Genomic DNA, 12642 nt, shown 5'->3' with positions numbered 1-12642 from the left:
ACCTCCTATTGCTGTCATCCAATTAGATGTGAGCATACTTAATGAAGTGGACCACTCATGTTCCTTTGTAAGCAAAATCTAGGTCTTCATGGCTGCATTTTCTCACCAAATCAAGAACATTTAAAAGCTCCATTACCTTTTAATATTATGACTGAACCTTTTGTTAAATTTTCTTTAAAGGATAATGAAGATTTTCTTTTAATATTTGTCCAGGTGGTGTGTGTCCTAAGACCATGTTACATAAAAGAAGTAAGAAAACCCCCCACAAACTATGCAAACATGTTTCGATTAAATTTTAGCATTTTATATATTTCCACACCATAAAACAAGATAGTATGGCCATGTCCTGAAGAGACACTTGGTTTAGAGCAGACAAAGTTTGACCTTAGTAGTGATTGTGTATCTATAGCTGAGAGATTAAGAGCTACGTAAAGTCCTGACAAGGCTAAACTTGTTGCATAATCAACGAAGCTAACTTAACCTTTGGGGTCAGCCAGGTACATCCAGTGCATAATTTGAAATATAAATAAGTCACTTCACAATACAGCTCTCTTACAGTGCGCAATAAGACAAGCTAAGGAGTGACTTTTATAGCTGTGGATTCTGTGCAAAGATGCAGCCTCATCTGAAATTTTTTTTTTTTTTTTTTTTTTTTTTTTGCGCTATATTTAGATCTCACCAATGACTTGGGCTGTCCCTGTTCACATTAAAAAAGGTACCTCCCTTTCTAAATTCACTGCTGTTTCAGACAGGAGCTTTTAGTAGAAGAGCATGTCCCTTTTCATTGACCTATCAAAGAAACCTGATCTTTGGATGATGATATTAAACAAATATCTCGGACCGCTTTTTTGCATTTGCGCAATATTTCTAAAATTAGAAACATCCTTTCTCAGACTGATGCTGAAAAGCTAATCCATGCATTTATTACTTCTAGGGTGGACTATTGTAATTCATTATTATCAGGCTGTCCTAAAAGCTCCCTGAAAAGCCTTCAGCTGATCCAAAATGCTGCAGCTAGAGTACTGACAGGGACTAGAAAGAGAGAGCATATTTCTCCCATATTGGCTTCTCTTCATTGGCTCCCTGTTAAATCTAGAATAGAATTTAAAATTCTTCTCCTCACATACAAGGTCTTGAATAATCAGGCACCATCTTATCTCAAAGACCTCATAGTACCATATCACCCCAATAGAGCACTTCGCTCTCAGACTGCTGGCTTTCTTGTGGTTCCTAGGATACTTAAGAGTAGAATGGGAGGCAGAGCCTTCAGCTTTCAGGCGCCTCTTCTGTGGAACCAGCTTCCAGCTTGGATTCGGGAGACAGACACCCTCTCTATTTTTAAGATTAGGCTTAAAACTTTCCTTTTTGATAAAGCTTATAGTTAGGGCTGGATCAGGTGACCCTGAACCATCCCTTAGTTATGCTGCTATAGGCCTAGTCTGCTGGGGGGTTCACATAATGCACTGTTTCTTCTCATTCACCTTATTTACTTTGTTTATACTCCACTCTGCATTTAATCATTAATTGATATTAATCTCTGGCTCTCTTCCACAGCATGTCTTTCTCTCCCCTCAGCCCAACCGGTCACAGCAGATGGCTGCCCCTCCCTGAGCCTGGTTCTGCTGGAGGTTTCTTCCTGTTAAAAGGGAGTTTTTCCTTTCCACTGTCGCCAAGTGCTGCTCATAGGGGGTCGTTTTTGAATGTTGGGTTTTCTCTGTATTATTGTAGGGTCTTTACCCACAATACAAAGTGCCTTGAGGCGACAGTTTGTTGTGATTTGGCGCTATATAAATAAAATTGAATTGAATTGAATTGAATTGAATTGAATTGAATTGAATTGAATTGAAACAAACACCCACACACACACACACACACACACACACACACACACACACACACACACACACACACACACACACACACACACACACACACACCATTGGAAAGTCTGTTTATTTCCACTAAAATGGTACCATATTTGTAAGGAAAATGGATTTGTGAGTTGAGCAAAAGGGTTGAGTATTCAATTCAGTTCAATTCAATTCAATTTTATTTATATAGCGCCAAATCACAACAAACAGTCACCTCAAGGCACTTTGTATTGTGGGTAAAGACCCTACAATAATACAGAGAAAACCCAACAGTCAAAAACGACCCCCTATGAGCAAGCACTTGGCAACAGTGGGAAGGAAAAATTCCCTTTTAACAGGAAGAAACCTCCAGCAGAACCAGGCTCAGGGAGGGGCAGTCATCTGCTGTGACCGGTTGGGCTGAGGGGACAGAAAAGACATGCTGTGGAAGAGAGCCAGAGATTAATAACAATTAATGATTAAATGCAGAGTGGAGTATAAACAAAGTAAATAAGGTGAATGAAAAGAAACAGTCTATTGTGGGAACCCCCCCCAGCAGCCTAGGCCTATAGCAGCATAACTAAGGGGTGGTTCAGGGTCACCTGATCCAGCCCTAACTATAAGCTTTATCATAAAGGAAAGTTTTAAGCCTAATCTTAAAAATAGAGAGGGTGTCTGTCTCCCGAATCCAAGCTGGGAGCTGGTTCCACAGAAGAGGGGCCTGAAAGCTGAAGGCTCTGCCTCCCATTCTACTCTTAAGTATCCTAGGAACCACAAGTAAGCCAGCAGTCTGAGAGCGAAGTGCTCTGTTGGGGTGATATGGTACTATGAGGTCTTTGAGATAAGATGGTGCCTGATTATTCAAGACCTTGTATGTGAGGAGAAGAATTTTAAATTCTATTCTAGATTTAACAGGGAGCCAATGAAGAGAAGCCAATATGGGAGAAATATGTTCTCTCTTTCTAGTCCCTGTCAGTACTCTAGCTGCAGAATTTTGGATCAGCTGAAGACTTTTCAGGGAGCTTTTAGGACAGCCTGATAATAATGAATTACAATAGTCCACCCTAGAAGTAATAAATGCATGGATTAGCTTTTCAGCATCAGTCTGAGAAAGGATGTTTCTAATTTTAGAAATATTGCGCAAATGCAAAAAAGCGGTCCGACATATTTGTTTAATATGTGCATTGAAGGACATATCCTGGTCAAAAATGACTCCAAGATTTCTCACAGTGTTACTGGAGGCCAAAGTAATGCCATCCAGAGTAAGTATCTGGTTTGACACCATGTTTCCAAGATTTGTTGGGCCAAGTACAAGAATTTCAGTTTTATCTGAATTTAGAAGCAGGAAATTAGAGGTCATCCAGGCCTTAATGTCTTTAAGACATTCCTGTAGTTTAACTAATTAATGTGCATCATCTGGCTTCATTGATAGGTAAAGCTGAGTATCATCTGCATAACAATGAAAATTGATGCAGTGCTTTCTAATAATACTGCCTAAGGGAAGCATGTATAATGTAAATAAAATTGGTCCTAGCACAGAACCCTGTGGAACTCCATAACTGACCTTAGTGTGTGAAGAAGACTCCCCATTTACATGAACAAATTGGAGTCTATTAGATAAATATGATTCAAACCACTGCAGCACAGTACCTTTAATACCTATAGTATGCTCTAATCTCTGTAATAAAATGTTCTGGTCAACAGTGTCAAAAGCTGCACTGAGGTCCAACAGGACAAGAAGAGAGATGAGTCCACTGTCAGAGGCTCTAAGAAGATCATTTGTAACCTTCACTAATGCTGTTTCTGTGCTGTGATGAATTCTGAAACCTGACTGAAACTCTTCAAATAAACCGTTCCTCTGCAGATGATCAGTTAGCTGTTTTACAACTACTCTTTCAAGAATCTTTGAGAGAAAAGGAAGGTTGGAGATTGGCCTATAATTAGCTAAGACCGCTGGGTCAAGTGATGGCTTTTTAAGTAGAGGTTTAATTACAGTATGTGGGTTAGGCCTAAGAAAAACTTGCCATAACTTCTCTGCCAAAATTATTCTGCTATTGATTTTCTAACAGTATAAAATTTATGGCCAAAATCATTGTTAGAACACAAAATTCCCCACTGTTTGCACTAAGTTTGTATAATGAGTCTATGAATAGCTGAGTTCTCCTGCTCTCCAAAGAACTGACCCTTTAATAAGCTCACACTCCGGTCACCATGCCTGCCAAGCACAAAAGCTGTTTAAAACCTCAAAGATTGCTAGAGGTAACACTTACAAAATGTTTCATGTCTAAGGGTCAGGGTGCATTTCTAGTTTGCTGTTAGTCTCTCTCAACTGTTCGTGGCAATTTCTGCCTGTGACTGTTAATACAAATACTTACCTTTTACAGTACTATATTTGAAAGCTTTGAACCAGAAATGTTACCTGTACAAGGACATACTAAGATGAAAAACAGGATAAAAATTTTAAAAAATAATAATAATAATAATTCAATTTAATTCCATACTTATAGTACCAAGTCACAACTAACAGTCACCTCAAGGTGCTTTATATTGTAAGGTAAAGACCAAACAATAATATAGACAAAAACCTCAACAATCAAAACAACCCTCTATGAGCAAGTACTTGGTGACAGCGGGAAGGAAAAACTTCCCTTTAACAAGAAGAACCTTGATTGTTCAAGACCTTGCATGTGAGAATAAGGATTTTAAATTCAATTCAAGATTTAACAGGTAGCCAATGAAAAGAAGCCAGTATAGCGCTCTATTTCTAGTCACTGACAATACTCTTGCAACACCATTTTAGTTCAGCTGAAGAATTTTCAGGGGGCTTTTACAACTTGATAGTAATAAATTACAATAGTCCAGCCTAGAAGTAATAAATGCATTAAATAGTTTTTAGATATTATGCAAATGCAAGAAAGCAATCCCACATACTTGCTTAAAATGTGCAATAAAGGACATATCCTGCTGAAAAATTACTCCAAGACTGCTTAAAGTATTACAGGAGACCAAGGTAATGCCATCCAGAGCGAGTATCTGGTTAGACACTGTGTTTCTAAGATTTTTAGGGCCAAGTACAATAAGCTTGGTTTTATCTAAATTTAGAAACAGGGAATTAGACGTCATTCATGCCTTTATGTCTTTAAGACATTCCTGCAGTTTAGTTTAGGTGTGTCATCTGGCTTCATGCATAGATAAAGCTGGGTATCATCTGCATAGCAATGAACCTGCATCATTATAATTAATCATAATAATAATAATATGATTGGAGGTTATAGAAGAGTAAAATTTTAAAATTATATTTAAACCCAAAATATGTGTTTAGCCAATAATTTATGATGTAGCCTATTGAGCCTTACTTTTTATATGAAAGATGACAAATTATTGGAAAAACTAATCATTGACACCTCGTCCATTGTCATCCCAGACGAAAAAACTCCCATCAGGAAAGAACAATCAAAACATTAAAGGGACCAATCAGAATAAATTACTCTTCCCTCTTACAAGGCAAGTGGACCTGACCCACATCAGCAAAATGTCCTACTCCACCTAATAGTGCAACCAGATCCGTTCACTTTAGCTTGTTTTGAGCAGGTACGGTTGCCTAATTAATTTGGCAGACATTTAATATATTAATTTCTACAGTAAACTTTGCTGGAGTGGGAATTTCACACAAAGAACAGCCAGAAGACATTCATTTTATACTAAACTCTGAGCAGGTCAGATACAGGTTCTCAGGTTTGTCACAAATAAGCCTTCTACTGTAACCTGGAACCCTATAATGTCTATACCTGATAGTAAGCCTTGAGCTGAGTTACTGCTACTGAGCTACTAGTAATAGCTCCTTAGTAACAACTAAATCTATTTAAACCATGCAGAGTGCAGTTTCTGTAAAAATGCTTTGCTTTTCTTAAGCTATGGTCTTCAGAGAAGCAAATGATGAATCATAATAATTTAATGTGATTTAAATTATTTTACAGTAATGTGGAGAAAGTTTAATACAAAGCTGCACACAGTCATGTATAAAATGTATAAATGTACAATGTACAATGTATAAAATTCTAACAGAAAAAAAAAATTACAAAATATATACTTCATTTTGCCTTAATCGGTTTGTTGTCGGCATACAGAATGGGTAAATGTTCCTTTTACTGGAATAAACCAGATGTTTACCACAAGACTGCACCTGCTTCCTCTGCAGCTGGCACTGTATTTTAGGATTAGGGAATAAAGGCTTCTTATATTTCTGACAACAGCAGTTAGAGGTAAATGCTAATTTGTCAAGACGGTGTTTCATCTCAATAGCAAACTGATAAAGGTCTGTGACACCATCATGAAGATCGTGATATAAGTAGCTGGGACAGGTGTTACAAGAGCAGACCAGAGCGGTGATTAGTTTTAATTAGCTCCAGCTTGACTGCCAACCCACTCCATCATAAAACCAGAGGACTGCAGAAAAGGTTTTATGATATTGGCAGGGAAATCAGCAAAGAGGAGGCTCACTCCTATCTGAGGGAGTTTAATGAGGCAAAAGTTTCCTATCTGATATTATGTTTTGCTTTTTCTTGAAATGGCACTGAGTCATGCTGTGACTGGAGACACAGCAAGAATCAAAACAAATGGGAAACAACATCTCCATCTAGTGGTTCAAGAATGAAATCCCTTCTTTTTTCTTTTCCTTCTGAGTTTTTCCATACAGAAAATACTGTATTAAATATTATTTTTAGAAATCGTGCAGCACTGATTGCTGATTAACCCTTAAAACACTAGAAATTAGACAGTGCTGAGATGCAAACATTAAAACATTTTGAATGCTTTATTTCAGATTTAATAAGCGAGGTACAACAACCATGGCAGGATAAGCACAGCGTACATAAGTCAACAGGGTAATTTTTGTTTTCAGATGTTTCTTCTTTGTGTTGCGGATCATTTCACTTTCATCAAGCGCAACTGAAGTTTGGAAACTTCTTTCGATTGCTCCCTTCAGGAGCCACTACAGTGGCTCATCTAGCTCTAGTGACTATTATTACTATTACATTACCATTATTACTATATTACTTCTGAAAATGTTTTTGATGCTTTTCTTTTCAGTGTATTTCTGTTTTTGCTTCTGCCATCATTAAAAATCTGACACTGATCATTTTGTTCATCGTGCTCATGAAGCGCAGATTAGTCCTACTTGCTACTTTGAAACTGAACCACATTTATAAACGTGCTCATTCTCTGTGAGTTCTGGAGGTACAAAGATTCCACTTTGATACTCAAGCATATTAACTGATGTGCATGTTAGAATACTTTCTGAATAATTCTGCATGTTAAGAACTGACTAAGCAATGACTTTGAAAAGAGTATAATTATTCACCTCTCAGCGATAAATAATGTGTATTAACCAAGATGTGGAAATGATTATAATGTCGTACACAGTAGCTATGAGTAATTACTCAGCCATGACAAAAATACTGACACCCATGAGACTGATCACCTACGTAAAAACAAAAAAACAAAAAAAACATCAGTATTAAGGCGAAATTTTATTTGGAGGCTTCATTCTTCGCATGACATTACAGATGTCAACAGATATTGTTTACAGGTGTAAAAAAACCATTTGTAATCGTAAAAATCAGACATCCTGTATGTTGAACTAAAATAAGGACATTTGGATTTATGGCAACCCCCCCCCCCCCCCCCCCCCCCCCAAAAAACAAAAAACAAAAAACAAAAACACAAAACAAAACAAAACCAAACAAAAACAATTGTGAGAGTGGACATTAGGCTGTCTGCAACAAAAGGGAAAATGTATAAATCTGATACGGACATAATTTGCACAATTGTAATTTTTCTGTCTCCATTAGTTTCATTTTCCTCCTTCCAAAGAAACTATATAAATACAAGTCCTTTCAAGCACCAGCTGATGCCCTAAAGAGTGCAAAGGCAGCTGGGTCAATAGGTTCTGTGACCTCACTGCTGTGCGATGAGATGACAGGTCACAGCTTTGCATTTTCAACATTTATTTAATCTCTCCAGTGCAGGCCAAAACTGTAGTGCAAAGAATGTAAAGTTAGCAGTAAAATCTGGCATTCGTGCCATCTCTCAAAGTGATGGACCTCAACTGGCTGCAGAGATGAATTATTGAGCATTTGGATTTGTCAGAGACTGTTTGCCAGAAGATGAAACAATTCTTTGGCTAAAGAGAACTAAAAGAGGAGCTGTGATAACATTTTAACTATCTGAATCAATGCACGGTTCATGCATTTGTTTTAAAACAAATTACTAATCCCCCATCACTTAAGTTTTCAGCAGCACCAAGCAAAATAATCCTGACTCTCATCCATATTTCACCTTAAGTGCTTCAGAATTAACCTTAAACGAATCGACTACATTTCTTCTCAAATTAAATGCCTTACTTTAACTATCTCAACGCTCACTTCCATTTTCAGCATTTTGCCTTCTTGCCATAATCATCCACAACCTCAGGTGTGATGCTGTCGTCCTCTTCCACTTCCTCTATGATGGTCTTTCCAACCAACTGGAAGATGTCCTCAGCTCTAACGCCCATAGGCTCCGCCACCTTCACTGTCAACATGTCCTCAGTCAGGACTGTTCCTTTGGGGATCTTTACCTTGGCTACCACTGACTTACCCAGCTAAAGAAACGGCAAACAAATCAACACTATTATCGCACAAAGTTGGAAAAGAAAAAATGCAGCTTATACATGAACATTGGTTTGAAACGTATTTTAAGCATTGGTGGAGCACTTTAGTCAATTTTCTTATAGTGAAGGGTGTTCTCACCTTGTCATGGCACGGCTTCTCACAAGGTAACATCTGCTTGATTCCACTTCCCAGTGCTCTCTCCACCAGTCGGATGGAGCGAACCAGCTCAGCCAGTTCAGCGCGCTCAAGTGAGGCTTTGTGGTCACTTCCTTTCCATGTCTTGTCCAAGGTTATGTGGCGCTCAAGGACCTTTGCCCCCAGAGCTACAGCCGCCACTGATATGCTGATTCCAGACTCGTGGCCTGAATACCCAATGGGAATATCTGGAAATTCCTTCTGATATTCCTGCAGCCAATAAATGGGTCACAAAGTACAACATGAGCACAATAAAGGAAACTTATTAGTAAAAAGCATTTGATAAGCTTCAGAACTTGTGAATTTGGATAATTCTGGACCCCCTGGACTTTCTCCTTGATACCCACAGCAGTCTGTTCCTGCCAACAAACTTCCATGCAGTTTGGATTAAAAGACTGTAATATTCTATTGTATTCACCGTGATCACTCTGAGGTTGACATCCTCAGCTTCCAGAGGGTAGGCACTTGTACACTGCAGAATGGCAAACTTTTTGTTGTGCTCTTTCACCATCTTGTAGACCTGACGCATGGTCTCCATGGACTGCATACCACTGGACACCACCATGGGGCGTCCTGGCATACACAGGCAAAAAAGCAACTCTAAGAAACCTTATGCTACTGGCAGAAAATAAAGTGCTACGATAGGCCTCTGTAATCTTTGGGATTACTGCTACTTAACTGACCAGATCAATATCCCAGAAGTTTAATTGACTTGATGCTATTCTCTCACTAAAAGTGTTTTGAGCAGTGTATATTCTGTTGTCTCTATTTTTTTCTTTTTAAAGTGGACCTATAATGCTTTTCTTTAATTTCTGTCATATAGTTCCACTGTTAAAATGGTGGATGCTCATAAATCCATCATAAACAAGTTCAGTTACAAATAATGAGGTACATATATGCCCAGGAAATCTCTGTGAGCCAAAAGCCCAGGCTTTAAAATGACACATTTCACAGTTTTCTTTCCTCCAAATTTTACCTTTGTATGAGAGCATTTATTCCCAATATTGTAATGTCAGGCATATAGCTCTGGCTCTGATCACAGAAACCCCACTCAAGTGGCGCTCAAATCTTATTTTTAAGGGGCAGCAGATGAGAAAATAATCTGCCTTAAAGCGAGAGCAGCCTTAAAGAGAGAGGAGCTTAACTGCTTGTTTCAGAGGGGATGAATTCAGTTCACCAAGGCTAAGTGTAATTTAAATAAGGATTTTTTTTAACTATAAATTATGCAAAGCTACTCTATTTGATAAAAACATTTTTAAATATGGCATTGGAAGCAAGCATAATAGAGTAATCCTGTCACCAAAGTAATATACAGGCATCTGTGGAGAAATAGATCACTCACTACAACTAAATAAACCACTTCTTGATTGATTTGACTATAACATTTGAACACTGTAAAATATAGCAGATAATTCAGCTTCATTCTTGAGCCATTTCTCCACAGATGCCATTTCACTCTCACCTTTCTTGGCAGTTTTCACTAAATAGGGGAAGTTATTGGTGTCTCCAGAACCCACTTTGAAGAAAGGCACATTAAGCTCATGGAGGAACTCTACTGCCATCTAAAAACAGAAAAACATATGATGAAACTTCTCTACTGATTAAAGCATTATAATACTGTGAACAAAACTCTCTTTCTTACCTCGTCCATTCCTGACGCAGTGAAGTAGATTCCCACCTCCTCTGCATATTTCTGCAGTTCCTTATACTGATCATGGCTGAACTCCAGATGGCGCTTGTGCTCACCATAAGTTTTCCCCCAGGAGTGTGGGGAGTTGTACGGGCGGGCCAAAGCTTTTTTGTTGAATTTAAACTCTAATTCACTCTTCTGAAATTTTGCACAGTCTGCACCACAGTCCTGAGGAGGTGGGATAGAAGAATATATGTATTTTTTTATTCTTTTCTTTTCTTCACAGAGAGACTACTGGAAAAGATTTGTAACTACTGTACTAAGATGTGGAAGTTTTTGTTTGTTTGTTTTTTTGCTTGCTTGCTTGTTTGTTTGTTATTAGCATGTCAGTGTGTTATTAGCTGGTTTGAGTTAATAAATTATGAGTGTAAAAAAAAAAAAAAAATGCTATTGAAGAAGCCAAACCATATGTACCAGATTAAGGTTTCTTAAAAAACAACAACAACAAAAAAAACTAAACAAAAACAGTAGGTCACTGTTGATTTAAGTAAACTAAATAGTCATCAAATATATTATAAACTCCTTTTAACAGGTTTAATGGGGCAGGCATTGAAAGACAAGCCAAACGTCATTTATAAATCTGTTAATTTAATATCCTACAATTTGTGGCAAAACACAGTTTAAATGGCTAAAAACATCCAACTGAATTTTCACGATTTAATGTCTAAAAGCAGGGACTAGTTTAGAATTTAATCACATGAATGATTCGGGAGAGGGACGTGTCAGTGTGTTATCTTATGAAGGAAGTTTAGGTAACAAACCTCATGTTCTGTTCTAGAGTGATTAGGTGTGTCTGTGTGTAAATATATCAAAAAAAGCAAATCAATACGTTGCCTAAACGTGTTCTTCTTATTCTTCTTATTATTACCTTTGCCATTTTGATCATTTTCTTTGCGATCTCAATGTCTCCCTGGTGGTTCTGTCCAATTTCAGCTATGATGAAGCATGGATGGTTCCCTCCGATCATACGGCTGGGGCACAGCTCAAACTCTAACGGCATTTTGATGACAGAAAAGAAAGCAAGTGCAACAAGTGAAATTAATAAAGACAAATGCAAAGTGTGATCGACGTGTCTACAAGACAGTTAGTGATCTGCAACCGGAACGGTTAACGGATTGCACATTCAGGATGTGCAGGACTTCCGCTTTTGTAGAGCAACGTAGTGGCAATTCCTTTCAAAATAAAAGCATCGTTTCTTTTTTTGTTTTATATCAACTTTATTGTAACTAATATAACACACACACACACACACACACACAGGCAATCTTACACAAGAGTAAAATTATTTATTTATACATTAATTTATTTTATGTAAAAAAATGATTAAATCATAGCCATAAATTTAGCAAAATGACAGTCACTCATTTAGTCTATTCAAAGACATGAATGCCACACCCTCACACGACCAGGCCATGGTCTTAAAATAGAAAGTAAAAAAAAAAAAGTTTCTCTGAATGCCAACAAACTGAAAAGATGTTAACCTGTTTATCGGACAGAGCTCACTTGACTTTTTTCAGTTTTCATTTGTATAGTATGGAGGGGCTTCTTTTTTTTTTTTTTTGATCAGATTATATTCATTTTGGTTCAATATCAGTGAGTTTTTTGGGGGTGGGGCTCAATTCACATTACTTCTTATTATTTGAAATGGTTAGTTTCAGTGTAGTTGTTAAGAGGTTCCAAATTTATCTTTTATCATACCATTTGAGTATTTGAGGCTGGATTCAAGTAATTCAGGATAGGGAAAACAGTGCAGACACAGCCCACTGACTCATGTAGACATCCCATTTTCAGTAAACATATGCACTAAGCCCCTCATCATGGTTATTATGTAGACAGATTTTACCAAAATGACAAATACTAAAATTAAACAAGTTTCTGGACTTCTTAATTTAATTTAAAAAATACATATATTGTCAGTTTTTTGTTTTTTAATTTGTTTTCTCTCGCTTAACTAATTTTTTAAAATGTGGTATAAAATTAATTCACCACTCGCCCTGTAGGCGGCCTTTTGTCCTCCTCTAATCACAGGTCCTCTACCAGAGGGAGCTTGAGGGTCCTGCGTGGTATCTTAGCTGTTCCAGGACCGCGCTATTCAGGACAGAGATCTTGGATGTCATTCCTGGAATCTCCTGGAGCCATTCAACCAGTTTTGGGGTCACTGCTCCAAGTGTTTTAAAGGAAGCCCAACATAAAATATCTTAGTAAGGTGCTGGGCTGTAACACACTGGCAGAATAGTTTCTGTGCACATTGGCATTA

General features: G+C 37.7%; 1 protein-coding gene across 1 annotated transcript; it reads right to left on the bottom strand.

Moving 5' to 3' along the window:
• Positions 1-7547: 7547 nt before the first annotated feature.
• On the bottom strand, positions 7548-11519 carry LOC115782695 (sialic acid synthase-like). The gene is made up of 6 exons (XM_030733046.1): positions 11254-11519; positions 10338-10553; positions 10158-10257; positions 9114-9268; positions 8639-8905; positions 7548-8490 (listed from the first exon to the last, which is right to left on the bottom strand). Exons 1-6 carry the CDS (start codon positions 11383-11385, stop codon positions 8281-8283), a joined length of 1080 nt encoding a protein of 359 aa, XP_030588906.1. The 5' UTR covers positions 11386-11519; the 3' UTR covers positions 7548-8280.
• Positions 11520-12642: the final 1123 nt, after the last annotated feature.

Source organism: Archocentrus centrarchus, chromosome 1, assembly GCF_007364275.1.
Source record: "Archocentrus centrarchus isolate MPI-CPG fArcCen1 chromosome 1, fArcCen1, whole genome shotgun sequence".
NCBI classification, from domain to species: domain Eukaryota; kingdom Metazoa; phylum Chordata; class Actinopteri; order Cichliformes; family Cichlidae; genus Archocentrus; species Archocentrus centrarchus.
Note: the sequence above shows the minus strand (reverse complement) of the source record. Positions and strands in the feature narration are given on the sequence as shown.